Raw genomic sequence first — 20838 nt, forward strand, 5'->3', positions numbered from 1 at the left:
CAGTAAGGTATGCCGTATGGCGTTCTCGGTACGGCATACCGCACTGACCCACCCGACTCACAATTATGATATAATGGGCTATTCTCTTGCTCAAGTTGGATTATTTTTTCAAAAACCCATATTCAATCACGAACAACTTTATGTTGCGATTTCAAGAGTTACGAGTCATGAATGTTTGGAGATTTTGGTTTATGATGATGATGATGTTGGTTGTGACTTTACCGTTAATGATGGGTACAAAGACGTTTTTCAAAATTTGTAAAACAATAAAGTGGGGAATATTTTCTAGTAATGGTTTTTGTAGATTTTAGTAAATTGGATATACACGAACTCGATATATGCTTTTTAGTATATCAATCCTACCAATATCAACGTATAGAATGCACCATAAGCGAGGTGTTTTCTTTTGAGTATGAAATTTATGAAAATGATGTTCAGATACTTAAGTTGAGAGAGAATAATGCAACACATAGAATAAAACATGTGAAATAATAAAGTAAGAAAGAATAATTATGTTAAATTTTTGCTAAGAAGAAAAAATGACTTGATTTAGATCATCTGGACAAGCTGACAAACCGACTAGGTAGATAAAGGGAAGGGGAGAAATTGGAGTGTGTAGACTATTTGATTGACCTTAAGCTTGTGGGGGCGACTGCTTAAAAATTTGAACTAGTTCATGCCTATGTGTTTTATTTTCTTAAGTGTTATTTTCTTTTCCTTTTTCTTTCGTATGTTAGTGTCTAGGTCTAGGAGTTTTCATTGGTCAGGGAATAACCATGCATTGAAATTCACCTTATTTCTCTTTTTCTTGTCTTTATACTTGAGGACAATACTTGAGGACAAGTATGATTTAAGTGTGAGCAGTTTGATAAGGCTAATTTCATGCATTGGTTATGGGGTAAAATTCTGTGATTTCATGGGTCTAACAAGGTTTAATAAGCCAGGTGTGTAGAGAAATCGCCAGCCCTAGGAAGAAGGCGAAGATTGCCTGGATGGAGAAGCTGGCGGGGAAAATGAGAGGAAGAAGGAAGAGTTATTAGACTGAGGAGCATCAAATTGGAGGGCAAAATAGGGAACACGGGAACAATCTAGAAGCTCTATCCACTATAAATAAGAGCATGCGATCAACATGAATGGACGTTCCATCACTTTTCGGCTCTTAGCTTAGTTTTCCACTTCTCTACACACACTTTCACGGGGAATTGGTACGAGGGTTCACGTTTTAGCTTGATTGTGGAGCAACACCGTCTATACGGAGGCGAAGAAACAAGTATCTTCTGATTTCCTGTTTACTTTTCGTACTTTCCGAGTCCTCGCTGTTCAAGGCTCGACTCTATTTCGTTATTGTCGTTGAATACTTCGTATTTTGCAATGGATGTCGCTACTTTTGTTTCGTTTACCTTATCGCTGTGTTGTGGTTCTGATTTGCTAATTATTGTTGGTTGATATGAGTTTGGGGTTTGATTGTGAGGAATTTGTTGTTGATCGGTTGAATCTACGTAAGCTTGTGAGGATCGGAGATGGAAATGATGTTTGATTGTCGTGGATGGCTTGGATCCGGAGTGGATTAAGCGTCCCGTGGATGGATCTGCTTGTTTTCACTTGATTTTGTTGTTTAAATTCTGCATTCTTGTTTGCCTCGTCTAGTAGTCGTAGATCCGCATTAGTTTTACCTGTTCTTCATTTCTATCGGTTTAATTTCGTTCACCTTGTTTCGATCTTCGCTTTGCTCTGTTTTTCACTGGTAGTTTCATGATAAAAGTTGGAGAAGATGATGTCGCTGTTAGTTAGTCCTTAGGTTAGTTATTTTGCAGCTTTTCAGTCGTACTCTGCCATTTTGGGGAATGGTCCCCACGTCTAATTTTTCCCAAGTCTAGGTTAGTTTAGAAAGCTTTTTGCTCGGTCCAGTAATTGTCTTGCTTTATTCTGGTTTATGCATGCTTTAAAGATCCCATCTAGATCTAGCTGTTAGGATAAGTTCTTTAAATTCATAAGTCTAGGAAGTAAGTCTCAACCCCAAAAATTGCGTGGCAGCAGCCAAAAATAGTTTCCAGGTCTGTGAACATGTTTACTTACGCATTTATATCTGTGGATTCAATCCCTGCTTCCCTGTACTAATCTTTTAGCTAAAGCGGGTTGAGGGTTTTGAAGGGGGGAATAAGGTAGTGATTGTGTGCCCAACGACAGATAGCTCAAGGTTCTTTGAGTTCCTAGACCCAGTGTCTAGAGGATTTTCTAGATCGGGGATTTTTAATTTTGAACACTCTGTCACTGACCATTAAACTCACAGCTCTTCAATGTACTAAATCTGATATTATTTCAAAATTATCATTTTTCTTCCCTTTTTTCCATCCTTCACTTTGTTTCTTTATTTCAATATTAGATTTAATTTTATAAAATTAAATTTTAAATTTCAATTTTTAAATATCAATAAATTTTTATTAATTATTAAAATTACTATTAAATAAAAAATTTATAGTTCTAATCAATATTTGATAGCGTCTAATATTTAATCAATAAGGTACGACGACGCCTTTGTTTTAATCAATATTTAATAGTTTTAATTATAAATAGTTCATATAACACGATTTATTCTGAGATAAATATGCATCTAATGTAAGACTAATATAATTTTCATTTATTAATTTGAAAACAATCAAAATTAACTAGAAAATTTCAACCAAAATTCTCCTATATCAAATTTTTAGTAGTATCTAATTTTTAGTCAACTTCATAATTTTTAATCACAAGCAATTATAACAACCGAACGAATGCTAAATAGAATAACTCTTTTTCATCATGATTAATCTATACTTCTTCAATTCAGCTGAATATTATATTAAATTACAAAAATTAATAGTTTCAATATTTATAGTGTCCATGAATTAATAGTTTTAATTAAAAAATGTATTGATATTTAAAAATTAAAATTTAAAATTTAATTTTATAAAATTAAATCTAATTTTGAAATAAAGAAACAAAGTGAAGGATGACAAAAGGGAAGAAGAATGATAGTTTTGAAATAATATCAGATTTAGTACATCACTGAAATAATATCAGATTTAAAGTGTAAAAAGACCAAATTGCCTAAACCCCCCAAAATCCCCTAAAAGGGTATTTTCGTCACGAAACAATGAAAAATGACCAATTTTAAAATAAACGCTTAGTCCAGGGTTGTCTGGGGATATTTTTAAAGTCCAGGATTCAATTATGAGATACTCCCTCCGTCCGCCATTAGGAGTCTCATTCATGGGCGACACGGATTTTAAGAAATGTTAAGAAAAGTGGGTGGAAAAAGTTAGTGGTATAGGGGTCCCATTTGTATATATTAGTTTTAAATGAAATGTGAGTGGAATGAGTTATTGGAAGGTGAGACCCTATTACCATTTATGGTAAAAGTGAACCGGGACTCTTATTCGCGGACGGACTAAAATGGAAAAACGAGACTCTTATTCGCGGGCGGAGGGAGTAAACACATAGTTCAGAGACTATTTTTGTAGTTCACTGAAAAAAAAGTAGGTATTTAGTTTTTTTATGCCTAGATTCCCGAGAGAGAGACATCCGTTATGGGTTATCAAACGTACGAGAGGACAAAGAGGGAAGATGGCCGAGTGAGAATTACTCCCTCTGTCCGCCATTAGGAGTCCCATTTGTGGGCGGCACGGGTTTTAAGAAATGTTAAGAAAAGTGGGTGGAAAAAAGTTAGTTGAATAGGGGTCCCACTTGTATATATTAGTTTTAAATTCAATGTGAGTGGAATGAGTTAGTGGAAGGTGAGATCCTATTACCATTTATGGTAAAAGTGAACCGGGACTCTTATTCGCGGACGGACTAAAATGAAAAAACGGGACTCTTATTCGCGGACAGAGGGAGTAGAATATAACGATGGAGAGAGATGCAATGAGGAAAAAGAAAATTAATGACGTGGAAGAAAGTATATATATTAAAAAACATTTGTGGCAAAAGTAGGGGTGAACACTCAGTATTTTTGCCCATTCCGATATGCATATCTAAAATTTTATGTAAAAGGAATACGATCCGATCCCGTACGAATTGTCCAAAATCCAAACTATTAAATCCGATTAAGATACTATTCTTTTATACAGTACTACTATATAAAAATGCAAAAATCCAATACTAAATTTGAAAATCCAATACCAAATTTGAAAATTTTCATACTTCCTTTGTCCACAAAAAATAGTCCTATTTATGAACGACACGAGTTTTAATAAGAAATTGATAAAGTAAGAAAGAAAAGAAGAAAAAGTGGTTATAATACGAGAAAGAGGAGAAAAAATGGGAAAAACATTTTAAAAATGAGAATTTTTTTTGCAGATATCGCAAAATTGCAAAATATGACTATTTTTCATGGATGGAGGGAGTAACAAATATCATTAGAATTGTTTAACGAACTATTTTTTTTATATTAGGTTTATAATTATAATACTCCATCCGTCCCTTATATAAGAGCTATTTATATTTTAGTACGCCCCTTAAAAATTTTATCCTTTATATTTTAGGAATCCTTTTTTCTTTCTAATCAGTATGCACTATCAATATTTCAATTTTTTTTTGTATTTCTCTTACTTTACTAAATGTATTAAAACTCATGTCTCTTTTTTTGGTTAACTAATACAGACAAAGCCTGATTCAAAACTAAATTAACGAATAAACTCATCGCTCTATAATATACTTAGGTGGCGTTCGGTTGCCATGATTAGTATTATGAGACTATCCATTTAGGATTAAGTTGTGAGATTATTTTAGTTGGAGGGGGGAGACTATGACTAATTATCATGAGAATATCGATCTAGGATTAAGTTGTGAGGGTCAATCTTATGAACCAAACATGATACAGATTTAACATGAGATTTAGTCTTGCCAACTTAACACCTACTTAGTATTTTTAAAGGATGAAGACATCATTATATAATATACTCCCATCGTTCTAAGTAAGTTGAGACATAACTTTTGGACACAGAAATTAAGAAATTGTGTTGAAAAGTAGGAGAAAGGAATAAAGTAGGAAAAATAAAGAGAGAGTAAAATAGATGGTGGAATAAAGCAAGAGTAATTGGATGTTTTATTTTTTATTAAAAAAGGAAATGACTCAACTTAGTTGGGACGGAGGGAGTACGAAATAGGAGTAGTGGGGCATGTTAGGGTGCTACCACCTCTTAAAATAACACCATACCACTATTTCTAGCCAATCATTTGTACACGTGGACGAATAATAAGCTGCCACGTGGCAAAAAAAAAAGAAAAAAAAAAGTTAAAAAAGACGGCCAACAATATGTTGTACACTATACAACAATTTTTCTTGGACAACAATATCCAACACGCTAGACAACAATCTATCGATTGAATATTGGTGTGTACACTATAGATTGTTGTCTAGCGTATTAAATATTGTTGTGTAGCGTTTATAATATGCTGTATAAGTGGTGTCACGGTGTCACTTTAAGAGTGGTTGTCATTTTAACACAAACCTGGAGTAGTACTATATAAATATATTTTGAATTTCAAATTACTTCAAATTTTAAAATATCAAAAATCTTTTAAAATCCAATCATATTCGAACTATAAATCTAAAAAATTCAAATCAAAATTTAAATTTCAATTTATTATGTTTATACCTATTAAAATAGACAAAAGGGAAGCCAGCTACGTTCACCATGCTGTCGTGGGTGCCACAACCCACGAATCCAATCCAACGGCTCAGATCTTATAATCTTGAATTTGAGGTTCATTTGATCTGAATTTAATGTGAGGCTGAGGTTTCATTTAAAGGAAAGGGCCGGCATTTCTTTTTAAACCAAGGCGAAAGAAAAGCACACACACAGTCCTCATTTTCTCTCGGAGTCGCTTGCTGAGAATCAGCAAAGAATTTGACAATCATCTTCCGCAACTCCTCAAAGGTCCAATCTTTGTTTTCATTATATCAAATCTTCGTTGCGATGACTCGATTTTGTTTTAATTTTGTTTTGAATCTAGTTTAGTTATTTCATCTTATACGATTTTTGGTGGTCTCGATTTGTTGTTCTTGTATGAGATCTAGTTATTTATGTTTCTATAGACCTTCTTATTTATGGATCTGACGATGGGTGTTTTGAATTGTGGCTTGTGCTTGCGTGACTATTGATTGGTGAAATTCATAGTTTCCAGTGATACTTCTTGTGTGAAGTTCTGTATTTGATTGCCTGTGTTCGATTAGGATCTAGTTTGAAGTTGCTATAATCGGAAATTTCCTATTTATAGCTGAAGTTTGGATAGACATGTGAATGATCCGATTCGTTATTTGATTAGATCCTTTTTGTTTGCTATACTGTAATTAGCAATTGGCTGCTTAATCTTTGAGTCTGCTCCTGAGTCAAAATCCAAGTCAATTAGATTAATTTTTATTCTTTATCAAATCGAGGATTATGTGCAATTGATAATATCCAATGTTGAAATTTGCTTATGTTTATGGATCTTGTATTATCAAGTGATGTCAATCAGGTTCTAGTCTGACATTTGAAATTTTGTGATTTCTTAGATGGCACATTGCATTCATTGAATATTTAGGGTTTTGGTTTTCTTGATTTCAGATGCATGATGTGTGTCTATGTTGACGATCTAAGTATTGTTTTATTGTCTTCAGATAACATTAAGCGATGGCAGATGCAGAGGATATCCAGCCCCTTGTTTGCGACAATGGAACTGGAATGGTCAAGGTAATCTCGCTTTCCTTGACCTAACAAACCTTGTTTTTGGTTATCAGTTCAGATTTTTGTTGATTTATTAACCTTAACTTATTACATTGTTGACTTTCAGGCTGGGTTTGCTGGGGATGATGCTCCGAGAGCTGTCTTCCCGAGTATAGTGGGGCGCCCTCGCCACACTGGAGTCATGGTTGGGATGGGCCAGAAAGATGCTTATGTTGGTGACGAGGCTCAATCAAAGAGAGGTATTTTGACCCTCAAGTATCCGATTGAGCATGGTATCGTCAGCAACTGGGATGATATGGAGAAGATCTGGCATCATACCTTCTACAACGAACTTCGTGTGGCCCCAGAAGAGCACCCCATCCTCTTGACAGAGGCCCCTCTCAACCCAAAGGCGAATCGTGAGAAAATGACTCAGATCATGTTTGAGACCTTCAACACCCCTGCCATGTATGTTGCGATTCAGGCTGTTCTCTCCCTTTATGCCAGTGGTCGTACAACTGGTAAGGAAGATATTAGAAACTCAATCTGTATTTCATGCTTGTTGCAACATGTGACTTTTTGTTGATTGATATAATCAATTACCTATTATCGAGCAATTCTTATTGCCTACTATATGATTAAAAAGCCATTAGCATAAACCCTAGTGGCTAAAATTGGTCTATTTGCATATGCTTGACATGTTGTTCTTCGGCAGGTATTGTTCTTGACTCTGGAGATGGTGTCAGCCATACAGTTCCAATCTATGAGGGTTATGCTCTCCCCCATGCAATCCTCCGTCTTGATCTTGCTGGCCGTGATCTCACTGATAGCCTCATGAAGATCCTCACAGAACGTGGTTACATGTTCACAACTACAGCAGAGCGGGAAATTGTGAGAGACATCAAGGAGAAGCTAGCTTACATTGCACTTGATTATGAACAAGAGCTCGAGACTGCAAAGACGAGCTCTGCTGTGGAGAAGAACTATGAGCTGCCTGATGGACAGGTGATCACTATTGGCGCTGAGCGGTTTAGATGCCCTGAGGTCCTCTTCCAGCCCTCGATGATCGGGATGGAAGCTGCTGGCATTCACGAGACTACATACAACTCCATCATGAAGTGTGATGTTGATATCAGGAAGGATTTGTATGGAAACATTGTCCTCAGTGGTGGCTCCACCATGTTCCCGGGTATTGCTGACCGGATGAGCAAGGAGATCACGGCTCTTGCCCCAAGCAGCATGAAGATCAAGGTGGTGGCTCCACCGGAGAGGAAGTACAGTGTCTGGATTGGAGGGTCCATCTTGGCTTCTCTCAGCACCTTCCAGCAGGTACGGTCACAACTTAACATTCTCTGCTCATGTTCATGTTTGTGCTTATGCATTATCCTTGCATCATAAACAAGAAATGCAATGAACTGTTTTTGCTTGGTTTTGCTATTGTAGATGTGGATCGCCAAAGCAGAATATGACGAGTCTGGCCCTTCGATCGTTCACAGAAAATGCTTCTAAACATCGAACTCTTGGTTCGCTGGCTTTGCTTGAGGAGATTATACTACATGATATGATTTGCCTATGGCTCTCTATGTTTCATTCGCTTTTCTTCCGGTTTTGTTCGTTTATCGAGTCGTCGTCTACTGTTCGAGAATTTGAAGTTTGGACATGGAAATATTTTAATTTTTTTGTAGCAGACTTGTGCTTTCCGGATGGTACTATGGGTTTGAATTTTGGATGAAGAGCACATACTGTAATTTTAGTATGGAATTCGTAATGTCAAGATTCAGTCTTTGCTTTCTTTGTGATTATGTTTCATCTTTTGTTTCTAAGTGAAGGATATTTTATTTCAGTTCGGGGAAATTTCAGAATATATCTAAGATTATTGATTTACTAGTTAACTTTTTAGATTAAAGAGAAAAAGGAATTTGCTACTTACTAGTTTGTGGGTTTACAATTTAATTGAGAGGAAGGTGGTTGGCTGAGCTTATAAACTGAAACAATATACTATATCATGTTTCAAGGTTTTATAAGATGTAATGTTATGAGCCTATGTTGCGTGAGAGCGTTGTGATTTAAAGATACTCCTTCTATTTCATAGTAATAGAGTTATTTTATCATTTTTGTACATTCCATAGTAATAGAGTCATTTCTCTTTTTAGTAAAAGTCAACATATTTTTCTACACCTACTTTACTCTCTCTTACTTTTTTCTCTCTTCGTCTCTCTACCATTTTCATTTTCCACTTTATTCTCCCTTTACTTAACTCACCTAACATAGTTTTTCTTAATCTCCGTACCGAAAAGAAACGCCTCCATTATTATGAAACGGAGGAAGTGGTATATTTTTAGTTAGATAAAGAAAATGGAAGATGGATAGGTTGAGTTCAAAGATATTGACAAATTCGAGCTGGAACATGTATTGGATTAAAACCAAGTAAACACGATAGTAGGAGTATTATTCAAGAATAATGACAAGATCTGTTTTTTACAAAACGGAGATCAAGATCGACAACTATAAGTCAGTCTGTTATTAGGCAAAAGATTGTACAAACGCATGATTTCGTCTAGGCGATTTCCGAAGGGCATTCGCCCGGGGCTCAGGCCAAATAAAGAAGTAGGTAATCAAGTTCCACAGACATAGCAGGCAGTTCTGCATCAGTCTAGGAAAAGTTGAAGTTCGATGGTCCGACAGAATCAACAAAACCTCGTACTGACTGTTCAGGCACGGAGGCCTCATCACCGTCAAGCATCTCGTGGTCGATGAAGACAACGACTATGGAGATATCGTCATGGACGTGTCTCCTGACCCCATTATCGAGTTTCTTGATTTCCTCATATGGCATCTGTCTTATTCTACCAGCCCTCTGCAGAGCTGATACAAGTAGCCTCCTTGCTATTCCCTGTGATGCACAAAACAAGGATGTAAAATTGATACTATATGAAAATAAAATAGTTTTGAGCTATGAACTGAGAGATGAAAAACAGACTGCTCTCGGATTGTTGTGGACGATCTCCACAGCCTCCTGATTGGTCAAGAATTCCCAGAGGCCGTCCGAGGCGAAGATGAGGAACTTGTCATTTCCTGATATCCGTCGCGTCACTATGCTTGGATCAGCTCTAAGAACTGGTCTCTGCAGAGGCTGGGGAAGGTGGAACCGTGGGAAAGATGGATCGAGGGCAAATTCTGGCCTCTTGAGGTAGGCATCACCAATGGATCTTGATACCTGTGTATAGATAATACAGACACATACCAAGTTCAAGATTCAAACCATTGCCACAATTGAAGCTCAGTTGTTACAGTATCATGGGATAAAAATGAAGCGAACCTGTATGATTCCCTTGATACGCCAAACTCCTTGCTTCATCACAACAATCTGTGAATCTTCGGGGTGCAAATTAGTCAACTCGTTTCTGACCTCTTCCATGCTAGCATTGTGATCTCTAGTGAGCTGCTCGGCTACAATTCTATTTGACCGGTCCGAACATCCCATTACTGCTCTAGAGTCCCCCAAATTAGCAACATATAGCATTCTCTTCCAGATAACTCCGACCAGACAACAGGAACCGATTGCTGCAAGCACTGGTCTGATTGCATAAGCTCTTCTAACTAGCGTAAGAAACCCATTTTCTGTTTCAGAAAACGCATTTCTGAGTATATCCTCCGACATTGCTCCATTTTCCTGAGCAAGTCCTGTGAAAAAGAGGCATTCATGTTAGGACTTAGGCATCAGCCACTTTCTTCCCATCTTAGAATAATTTCATGCATTTGTCCCTTACCTGAACTTTTCTATTGAGAAAATAACTGAAAAGGGAAAAAACACGAATTTAGCAACATAGAGGCCACAGCTAACAAATCTCACAGCATCTAAAAGCTTATAGGTGACCAGAATCTTTTTAACAGCTTGTCGAGTGGAAAGAGATGCTTACGAACATTGAGTGGTTCATCCTGATGAACTGATTTCCCAAATTGCCATAACATATAAATTTCAGCAACGAAATCATCAAAGTAGACTAGTGAACATAATCCAAAGAAGTTAAGACATGATGAACATGATCAGCAAATACGTTGTTTCTCATTACTAATAGCAAACGAGTCCTACTTGACATTGAACTCAGACATTCCGAGACGTATCCCAGCAAAAGACTTACTAATCAAATGATTGAAGAGGTGGTCGGAGATGTATCTTGAGGCCTCAGGGCCACCGTGGCCATCATAGACACCGACAAAAGTGGCGTGCCTACCAGTCTCGACTTGGCTTTGATCCTCAAGGACAGCATTTGCCTGGACAACAGCAAATGAGAACTCACCGTGTGAATGCTTCTCGAGATCTTTGGACCAGAGAAGCGCGTCGTCCTCCCCTCCGGAGCCTTGGTCATCATCCTTGCTCATAGGGGCATATCGACTCATAGGACTCAAACATGAAGATGCTGTTTTTCCCAACCAAGAAAACATCCCTCATTTCCTTTTTAAAGCAGAGGAGATTCTGCAGTTGAACACACATGTAAGCTAGACTGAGTCAAACAACAAGCTAAAAATGAGTAAAACAACAAGCTGAAAACATCAAGACCTTCTAAACACAGCAGCATGATATTCAATTATTCAGATTAACCCTCAATTTAGCCCCAAAATAAAGAGTGGATGCTAAAACAGTGAGATCAAGAGTGCGAAGTTCGAACAATTCAACAGTATAGTTAAAAATAGGGTAGAAAATGTAAACAGAAATAGAAACAATTTCAAATTGGAGCAAGTGAGTAACTGATCAACATAGATTTAGCTAACAATAAAAGCCAAAGAATATGAAATTGCCAATTTCCAAGAAGAACCAAACGAAACCCGCCAAGACAAAAGAAATCAAAATATATGATCACTCAAGAAACGTTATAATCTGATTGAATCCACAAAATACGAAACGGCTGAGCTACTACTTCACTAAAAACGTACTGATTAAATAAATTAATGAAAAGTAAAAAAAAAAAAAAACATTTGAGACGAAACACTTACAAAATTTCGTCCAATAACTATAACCAAGACAGAGTATAGCCGATATATCAAGATCCCAAGAAGAATTCACCAATGCCGAGCGATCCAAGCACTGAAATTTTTTGTGGGACGAAGAGAAATTAGATTAGAGTGCGTGTAATATCGGAAAAAACATATCTTTTGGAGAGTAAAAGTGCAAATTGATGAAAATTTATGAGGGCTGTCAATTTCTGCAAAAACTTTTCCTCACAAATTGGAAACAGACGAGAGAGGATTGTTTTCAAGTAAGAAAGGGAAACATCGAGGAAGAGCTGTATATGTAGAGAGAGATAGTGAGAGAGTTTGACTCGGGAGGCAAATAGATTATGGTTGATAAGTGGAACTGCAGATATATACAAGCGGTAAATTACAGTTGTTTTACTGGAATTCTTTGCGAATTCATATCAATTTGAGTTTAACGTAATTTAATGTAAACAAGGTTTCACATTAAATATGATTTTACCTCAATCATTTATATTAAATTTAAATTTATAAAAATATTTTGTATATTATGCCTTTTTACTCACAAAATTGATTTTTTTTTTTTGTTTTATTGTAATGTAAATATAAATATAGGCATTTTTTTACTCAAAAAAACAAATATGAAATTAATTTTAGAGTTTCATGAAACTAATTATCTACTCTATTTTAGATTTTAATGTACCATTGAAAATGATCTTAATATATGCCCATTATCATCTTCTTAGCTCAATTCTTTTAATAATTCTAAATTTACTTTATATACTAAAGTGAAGTTTATAGTTTCATCGAAGAGTTATATGGAGTACATATATATATGGAAGCGTTTGATATGAGTTGTTTGAAAATAATAATTCGATGAATAATTGGGTACCACATGCTGATGGTTTTGATTTAATAATTATTTGTCTTCACAAAATTAGATTGATTATGTAATCACCCCCTTCACAATCTGATGAGGAAGTGTTCGATTACCCAACATTATATTAATTCAAAATCAGATTGAAATCGAAATAATTTTTTTTATCTTTGGAGGAAGATCATGACTTGTAAATTAAGACTAATCATACATTATTCTGAAATTAAAAAAATGGATAAACTATCAAATCAAACAATACTTATAAAACCAATTCCATTAAGACCTAACACGTTTGATCAAATCAAACAACATAAACTAGTTCCATCCCGATGTTATAAAAAATTAAAAGAAGGAAAATAAAAACTGCCGGTATATCTTGAAATTTAGAAAAGACACATGTGGAACAAAAAATTAATTATCCCTTTTAAAGTCAACTTTTGTCTGGAGTATTAGAAACTTGCATCGATAGTTTATATTTTATATTTGATATGAAAAATAAAATAAAAATATTATAGTTGTTGGTTGAAAGTGGATCATTAACATTTTCAGTTATCTTTAAAGTCAATGCTGATTGCTGACAAAGATCCACGGCCGCCACGACTATTTTGACATTTTTAACCATTTTTTCCTGATTATTACAAAAATACAAATGGTCATATTATGAGTATTTAGTGCAACATGAAGATTGGTGAACGCTGAAGAAAAGAAAAGACAAATTCAAATGTTCATATCTTAATATTTTGTCGGAGGTAAATATGGTAAGAAAGTCACTTATCCATGTGAATACAGGTGCTTTTTTGGTTGTGTTGGCAAGAAACTTATGACATTTTGAGATTAAATAATAGTCCTATGTCCCTTAAAAATAACAGTTTTGAAAAGTTTAATGATTAATGTGCAATTGATAAATTAAAAAAAAAAAACAAAAAACAAAGATAAATGAATAGTGTCGGTGGATTATGTGATCTATATTATTAGTAGTGTTTATATGTAGGGTTAGTGAATATTGAGATACATAAATATTAAACTATTAATTCTAATGATAGAATTAAAATAATGTGTATGGATAATATGCTGTTCAATTTAAAATCGTACAAATTTAAGGAATGTACCAAAACAGAAATACTTGCTATTTTTAAAAGAATGAAGGAGTATGCATATTACTAATAAATTATAATGATAGAGCAACTACTAGTTAATATATTAAGATCAAATATTTGCATTTTGGGATATTTCACATCAAAATTACACTAATAAGTTATAAAGATGCCCAAAAAAAACCAAGTTACTTAGTACTCCTACATTATATACAATCCATCAAATTTATACCATTTGAATTGAATATATATAAGATATATATATATATATATATAATATTCATGCCCTTTATTTTCCAAAAAAAAGAGCACATCTCTAGTGTTCGTGGAGCGCATGGTCGACGGAGCAAAGAATACACAGAAGACGTGCATTTTAAGAGCTTAATTATATTTAATCACCTTAATTAATATCTTATCATGATAAATAAATAAATAAAATATGATAGTAATAGGATTAATTTTATATCATTTTATTATATAACTCCAAAATAGATGAGTTGTACGCTATACCGATTACTCTTGAGCGCATGATGAGCTCCCACACATAAGCTTTGGTACAAAAAAACTTGATTCATTCCACAAAATAGTTTGCTAAATTACTTTTAATTTTAGGTACTTAATCCGAGTTGACTTCATCCAATTTCGCATGCTTTTTTCCCGCACGCTTTTTCATTTTTTGGGAACTTTAAAAAGAGTTTGAAAATGAATTATGTCAATATACAACTGTAGTTTTGTACGAACTAAGAGTACTAAATTGTGAGGGCAGTGTAGTTTTCTAAACACATACAACTCGTGACCAAATCCTATCCTATCCTTTGATATGCAACACCACCTGCACAATCTCATCCCATAGTCAAATGAAATACTCCAAAGCTCAATTATAATTAAATAATTACTAACGTTCTCTCAATATAAAATGAATACTAGTAGTATAATTTTGTTCCTATACTATGATATTGATAGGGAGCTCACTATGAACATGGAAAGTACATATCAAGACAATGGAAATGAGGAAGATAAACTACTAGTAGTATTATATTTTGCAAATAAATAACACGAATATGTTATAAGAAGTTGCAAAATGCAACATGAAAAAGTGAACTTGGGTCACATGTGTGAAGACTAATATAGTAATGACAGCCTGATTTAAAAGGGATAGGAAAAAGTGCAAAAGCAACACAAAACGTGAAATATAGTTCAATTTTATCATGCTTCATATTATGATAATCCAACACTAACGTCCCTATCGTAATTACTGCAAATTCTTGGTTTCTTTAGTACACAACCACACCTATTTTTGGTTTATGTTTTTGGTGGTATAATCTTTAGATGACAAGAATATATGATGCTGAAAATGTCTTAGGTCCAATTCAGGCCCATTGTAGCCGTGGGCTTCCCTCTGGACCACTTCATAGATAGCCCAAGCCCACACAGTAGAATTCTAAAATGCCATAAATATGAATTGAATGTGGTAGTATAAATTTTTAAAGTCTACATTGTTCTTCCAACCAATAGGAGTATAGGAGAATGAGAGCTAAATTTACCGAAAAAAATACTCTACTACTTTACAACTCAACTTAAACGAAAAAAAAGTAGTAGTAAGTAGCTAGGTGCGGAAATAGATAATTGAAGTGGTAATTAGGCGTTTATGACGGTTGATGTCGAAGCCCCTTCAACGGTTCTACGCCATGACTACACCAAAATCATACTCCACTAGTACTACCATTTAATCATTTATTAAAAATTAAAAATAATGGCGAAATCGAGACAGAATATTGGGCGTACCTTCTGGAATATTAAGTGTTTTATCCATAATTTATGTCTTTCTATTTCCACACATCTTTTCAACCAAATTTGCTAAATCTTGAATTTAATTTACACTAGCGCACCAGCTGGTGTGCGTGCATAAATATTAGATATACAACTATATTTTTGAAAGTTGTGCGGTTAATTTGATTATATAAAACCCGTGCCAAACCAAGAATGCATACTCTTGTGTACAGAGGGAGTACTAAAATTTTGACATGCTAACATAATTAGCCCACATATAATGAAAATAGTGTCATCATCAACATGAATAGCGAAAATAAGTTGTAGATTACATAAAAGTGAAGGAAGCAGCAAACAAAAGCAGTAAATTAAAACAAAAGGAAAACTCAGAAACACATGCAATTAATCAATTGTATCTAAAATTTAGCTTGCAAGTTGTGCACAAGGCTGGGCTCAATCTGGAAGGCCTTGGTGAGAATATCGCTACTAATGTCAGGCTTGGACCCGAAAACCGCATTAGCAATGGTGATCACCCCGGGGTTCTGGCTGCTCAATGCAGCTATAGCAACTGCATTTTTAGTCCCCACATTCCGCTGGAAGTGAATCAGTCCAATCGGACATCCCCTTTCTGTAGGGTCTTCGTGATGAGCCTATTCTCAGGATTCGAGGTCACAAACCCTACTTGAAGCGAACCCTCAACGACTGTCAAGATCTCGGTAGCTCTTGGGTGAGTGTGAGGAGGGTTTATTCCCCACGGTGCATAGTCAATACGCACCATGGAGATGCCGAGGGTGTTGAGCCCAGGCAATTGGGCCACACTGACTGGGGTCACTCTCGAGCCGTTAGGGTTTGAGGTGTTTCCGGGAATGTGGAGTCCACTGAAGGAGAAGTCCGCAGCTCCAACTGATGATGGGCTCTTGCATGCTTGCCCATTCACTCTTGCTACATGTAATTGATGAGCATATATGATCAATAACTACTAATTTAATCATATGTAATGAGTAACCATAAGACAATTTTCCTCTTTGGTTATTGATAAAAAAAAATCATACAGTATATTAAGTCAAGATATCATCAAATTACCCGAGCTTGTGGAATCAGCGACGCAAAAATCTTGTAACGGACTTGGCTCGAAGGCGAAGACAGTGCAGATTATACAATGAGCAATGGTGCTCAACAAGAGAAACCTACTCGACATACTAAATTTTTATTTGGAAGAAATGAAAATATTGAGAGTAGGAAATACAATTATGGAGCTATTGCTTGTTATTGAATATTGAGTTGATAACCAAAGTATATATAGGCATTTTTCATGCACTAAATTTGTTGTTTCTAAACCACGTCGTTGCCGTCTTAAGAAATATTAATATTTTTGTACGTTTATTAATGTAATACTATATGAGAATGGATAAGGATTTGAAATTATCATGATTGAAGAAAGGTTCAAACATTAAGACATCGTTAGATTATTAATATCAGAATTGTGGACAAATTGTTGGCTAATTTCCTAATTCTTAGTTCTTGGACCGAAGGGAAACACATAATTCCGAAATTAATGACTAAGCTGAATTTGTTTAGGAATCAAAAGACCCAATAACGAATTGATTATAAATTGATCTTAATTTTTTTTTACATATTATAGCATAATTTTCGATATACGAAAAATAAAATCGAAATTAAGCTTGAGTACAAAAAGATCGTGTGGCTGATTAAAGCTCACGATATAAATAATTAAATAAATGTATATTAAGTATTTTTTTCATCGGATTGTATTATATACCAAACTAGTTTTAAACGCTAAACGTCAAACACATCATTATTAAATAACGCCGAGTTCATTATAACTTTATTTATAGTTTAATATAGGGAATTTAGAGATTTAAAAACAATAACGTCGTAATTTAAAAATCTAAAGTTCATTATAAGTATGTTATTAGTTCATTATAAATAAATATAATTTTGCTCTTATAATATGAAAGGGAGCTGGACCCGATTTCACTATGAACGTAGGGGGTACATATCAACACAATCAAATTGAGAAGGTATATGAAACAAATTATCTTTATCATAAATAAACGAATTACCAAGGGACAATGGATAGGAATTGAAGATATTTCCTCCATAAATTTAATTAGCTATTGCTACTCTCTTTGTATGTTGAAAACTTGAACGGATTGCGCGCCTGCTATCTTTCAAAAATAAATGGAAAAAGGAATATGTTAAATTCCTTAAATAATAACCATTGATCATAAATATGTGGCTTGACTATTTGAGGAGCATGATAACATGATTGCATTGTGGAGTAGATACCAATGCATGAAGAAAATTAAAATCTTGCATGTTTTTGCTAATGATAGAATGGTTTTATGTAAAAACAATTAAAAAATTAAGAAAAAATCTATCTTGTTTTTCGTATTTGGTTTTCTATAAGCTAGTATTCAAAGGCTCTCCGATTAAATAAACACCAAATTTTACATTACATGATCAAAATCTTAATCTTGACACATGGCTCTCATTCAGGAATTAGCCGTATGTATTATTAAGCACAATTTTGAATGATTCAACTGATGGACGGGGAGCATATAAAAATATGGATTAGGCCATCATGTTAATTAATTATATATAATTGCACATATAATTATTAGTTTTCACCATATACAAACATTTAATTCTAAACACAAGCTATAATTTTGGTAACATTTCCCATGTAAGATTAAGAAGTCGGCTTTCTCAAGTATTGTTCAACAGTAAAGACAAGTGTATAATCGAATTGAATATTGCATATTTGCATGGGAATTCTATAAATTGAGAGCTTCTGTAATTAGCTTTCACCACTAAACACATCCCCTTTAAAATTTTGAAGTTAAAATTGATCTTGAGTTAGACTGATCATGGCAATGAACATCCTCTTGTTTAGCTCAATCGCCCTATCTTTGGCCTTTGTTGCTCTCGCCTTCGAGCCAAGCCCGTTGCAGGATTTCTGCGTTGCCGATCCTACTAGCTCAGGTGATCATCCCTTCCATTTCATATTTTCATTGGCATGTGTGTTAATTTAGTAATGATAATGGTAAATTTTACCTTACCATTAAATGTAGTACTCCTACTAGTAATTAACGTTGGCTCGCTTTGACTTTGACTTTGAGTTTCAGCAAGAGTGAATGGGCAAGCTTGCAAAAGCCCTGCTTCAGTAGTTGCAAACGATTTCTCCTTCAGTGGGCTGCATGTGCCCGGGAACACCTCCAATCCTAACGGGTCGAGGGTGACCCCGGTGTCTGTAGCCCAGTTGCCAGGGCTCAACACCCTGGGAATCTCAATGGTGCGTATTGACTACGCGCCATGGGGAATCAATCCACCACACACACACCCGAGAGCCACTGAGATCCTGACCGTGATTGAGGGATCCCTCCTAGTGGGCTTTGTGACCTCCAATCCCGACAACACCCTCATCACCAAAACACTCCACAAAGGCGATGTTTTTGTGTTTCCAGTTGGGCTCATTCACTTCCAGCGTAACGTTGGAACAGGAAATGCGGTTGCCATAGCTGCATTGAGTAGCCAGAATCCCGGAGTTATCACCATTGCCAATGCTGTTTTTGGGTCCAAGCCCGATATTAGTACTGATATTCTCGCCAAGGCCTTCCAGGTGGATAAAACTGTTGTAGATGGGCTCCAGGCCAAATTCTAGGAATCCAGATTAAAAGCAAGATCCTCTCTTATTTGGTCCCAATATTATTTTTGTGTGCTTTCATGTTGTCTCTTTTTTTCCCTTAATTACTTAGCTTTCTCTGCGCGTGGCTTCTGTTTTGTTTCAGTTTGTTTGATGCTAGATTACCAATTTTTCTCTTGATGTTGTATGCAAACGTGAGACTAAATGAAATTTCGATTTTAAGTGTTCCAATTTAATCGATATGAAAAACAAAATGCTCATAATTTAATTAAAACCACGTGAAGTAGTTCATATACAGAAATTCTGAGACGAACAGAAGAGTAAATTAAGCTTCTAAAACTTTTTCTGAAGATCTTCCACGATTTTCTGATCCAGCATAAACGAACTAGCAAGATAACCGGCATCAATCGGCGGCGTGGTCCCAAAAACGCCGCTTGGAACGAAGATGAAGCCCGGATGCTGGCTATTGAAGGCCACCAAGGCGGCGGCCTTCCCTTTGCCGACATTACGCGCGTAATGGACAAGCCCCACGGGGACGACGAACACGTCCCCTTTCCTAACAACTTTGCTGAAATGCTTGTTGGAACCGGGGTGGGAGGTAACGAACCCGATCTCCATGGAACCTTCTAGAACCGTCACCAGCTCAGTGGCCCTTGGGTGGATGTGCGGCGGAAAAGAGCCATTCCGCCGCAAATCCACGCGCAGTAATATCAACCCCATTGTGTTGAGCCCCGGGATCTGGTCCACTGCCACGGTGGTGGAGGCAGACCCCGTCGGGTTTGACGTGTTTCCAGCCAGATGCAGTCCTCCTCTGAAGAAGAAGTCGTCTGCTTCCACCTTGGTGGGGTCCTTGCATGCTCGCGCGCCACTTAATCTTGCTGTTAATAATTACACGAGGTTAATTTCTTTTCGGCACGGGCTTCTTAACAAATTACTACCTCCGTCCCCCAAAATTTGTTACACTTTGACCCGACACGGATTTTAAGAAATGTAATGGAAAATGAGTTGAAAAAGTTAGTGGGATGTGAGTCCTACTTTTAAAGTATTAGTTTTATAATAAAATGTGAGTAGGAATGAGTTAGTGGAATATGGGTCCACTACCAAAAATGGTAAAAGTGAAGTGTATCAAATTTTCAGGGACGGACCGAAATGGTAATATGTATCAAATTTTCAGGGACAGAGGTAGTAATAGATATAGTAACAAAACAGAAAAATAAAGAAAGAATAAAATAGAAGAGGGTAATACTCCGGACTGCTTTCTATTAAAAATGAAATTGATCACTTATAATTATATAACGGAATTATGGAAAAATAGAAAAAAAATATCAATGATTTTGTAAAGGAATGAAGGCAGTACCTGAGCTTGTCTGATCTGCAACGCAGAAATCTTGTAGGGGGCGTGGATCGAAGGCCAAGGTGAAGACGCACAACAAATTTAGGGACAAAGTGCTAAATATGATGACTTTGAAAATCATTTTTAGTTTACCTATTGTATTTTGTAGCACCCTATTTTATAGGTATTTTAAACCAAGAAAGGTCAATGACATACAAATTTTAAGTTATTTTTATTCGGTTGGTGGAGCATAAGATATAAACATGAAATCTACTACTAGCTTTTTTATTAACTTTGGAATGTTATAGTATTGTCTTAATCTCCTTTTGAGTGTATATATATGCATATAGTGTTGTTTTTTGTGTACCACATATATTCCTCCATTATCATACATGCACAAACAAAATGGAATTACATCACTTGTTGACTATTCTGGT

General features: G+C 35.6%; 4 protein-coding genes and 1 pseudogene across 4 annotated transcripts; 2 read left to right on the forward strand and 3 right to left on the reverse strand.

Annotated features, from left to right (window-relative positions):
• Positions 1–5776: 5776 nt before the first annotated feature.
• LOC125203790 (actin-7-like) lies at positions 5777–8480 on the forward strand. Its single transcript, XM_048102240.1, has 5 exons — positions 5777–5918; positions 6641–6713; positions 6814–7207; positions 7402–8015; positions 8130–8480. Exons 2-5 carry the CDS (start codon positions 6654–6656, stop codon positions 8193–8195), a joined length of 1134 nt encoding a protein of 377 aa, XP_047958197.1. The 5' UTR covers positions 5777–5918; positions 6641–6653; the 3' UTR covers positions 8196–8480.
• A 623-nt stretch (positions 8481–9103) lies between these two features.
• LOC125208372 (probable protein phosphatase 2C 43) lies at positions 9104–12006 on the reverse strand. Its single transcript, XM_048107970.1, has 5 exons — positions 11682–12006; positions 10829–11163; positions 10006–10370; positions 9667–9903; positions 9104–9579 (listed from the first exon to the last, which is right to left on the reverse strand). Exons 2-5 carry the CDS (start codon positions 11130–11132, stop codon positions 9340–9342), a joined length of 1146 nt encoding a protein of 381 aa, XP_047963927.1. The 5' UTR covers positions 11133–11163; positions 11682–12006; the 3' UTR covers positions 9104–9339.
• Positions 12007–15761: 3755 nt separating this feature from the next.
• LOC125207843 lies at positions 15762–16599 on the reverse strand (annotated as a pseudogene).
• Positions 16600–18286: 1687 nt separating this feature from the next.
• On the forward strand, positions 18287–19225 carry LOC125207753 (putative germin-like protein 2-1). Its single transcript, XM_048107228.1, has 2 exons — positions 18287–18407; positions 18551–19225. The coding sequence occupies exons 1-2, from the start codon at positions 18293–18295 to the stop codon at positions 19084–19086; spliced, it is 651 nt and encodes a 216-aa protein (XP_047963185.1). The 5' UTR covers positions 18287–18292; the 3' UTR covers positions 19087–19225.
• Positions 19226–19310: 85 nt separating this feature from the next.
• Positions 19311–20621, reverse strand: LOC125207936 (putative germin-like protein 2-3). The gene is made up of 2 exons (XM_048107457.1): positions 20426–20621; positions 19311–19946 (listed from the first exon to the last, which is right to left on the reverse strand). The coding sequence occupies exons 1-2, from the start codon at positions 20541–20543 to the stop codon at positions 19402–19404; spliced, it is 663 nt and encodes a 220-aa protein (XP_047963414.1). The 5' UTR covers positions 20544–20621; the 3' UTR covers positions 19311–19401.
• Between the last annotated feature and the right edge of the window lie 217 nt (positions 20622–20838).

The sequence above is a fragment of the Salvia hispanica genome, chromosome 2 (assembly GCF_023119035.1).
Source record: "Salvia hispanica cultivar TCC Black 2014 chromosome 2, UniMelb_Shisp_WGS_1.0, whole genome shotgun sequence".
Lineage (NCBI taxonomy): Eukaryota > Viridiplantae > Streptophyta > Magnoliopsida > Lamiales > Lamiaceae > Salvia > Salvia hispanica.

What these genes read in the sequence shown, in the direction of transcription:
- LOC125203790 (XM_048102240.1), top strand. Translation starts at nt 6,654, where the DNA reads ATGGCAGATGCAGAGGATATCCAGCCCCTTGTTTGCGACAATGGAACT. An exon ending in ATGGAACTGGAATGGTCAAG is followed by an intron (nt 6,714 to 6,813) that starts GTAATCTCGCTT and finishes GTTGACTTTCAG; the next exon opens with GCTGGGTTTGCTGGGGATGA. An exon ending in TGCCAGTGGTCGTACAACTG is followed by an intron (nt 7,208 to 7,401) that starts GTAAGGAAGATA and finishes GTTCTTCGGCAG; the next exon opens with GTATTGTTCTTGACTCTGGA.
- LOC125208372 (XM_048107970.1), bottom strand. Translation starts at nt 11,132, where the DNA reads ATGTTTTCTTGGTTGGGAAAAACAGCATCTTCATGTTTGAGTCCTATG. An exon ending in CCTCTTCAATCATTTGATTA is followed by an intron (nt 10,371 to 10,828) that starts GTAAGTCTTTTG and finishes TCTTTTTCACAG; the next exon opens with GACTTGCTCAGGAAAATGGA. An exon ending in TCCACAACAATCCGAGAGCA is followed by an intron (nt 9,580 to 9,666) that starts GTCTGTTTTTCA and finishes TGTGCATCACAG; the next exon opens with GGAATAGCAAGGAGGCTACT.
- LOC125207753 (XM_048107228.1), top strand. Translation starts at nt 18,293, where the DNA reads ATGGCAATGAACATCCTCTTGTTTAGCTCAATCGCCCTATCTTTGGCC. An exon ending in TGCCGATCCTACTAGCTCAG is followed by an intron (nt 18,408 to 18,550) that starts GTGATCATCCCT and finishes TTTGAGTTTCAG; the next exon opens with CAAGAGTGAATGGGCAAGCT.
- LOC125207936 (XM_048107457.1), bottom strand. Translation starts at nt 20,543, where the DNA reads ATGATTTTCAAAGTCATCATATTTAGCACTTTGTCCCTAAATTTGTTG. An exon ending in TGCAGATCAGACAAGCTCAG is followed by an intron (nt 19,947 to 20,425) that starts GTACTGCCTTCA and finishes AATTATTAACAG; the next exon opens with CAAGATTAAGTGGCGCGCGA.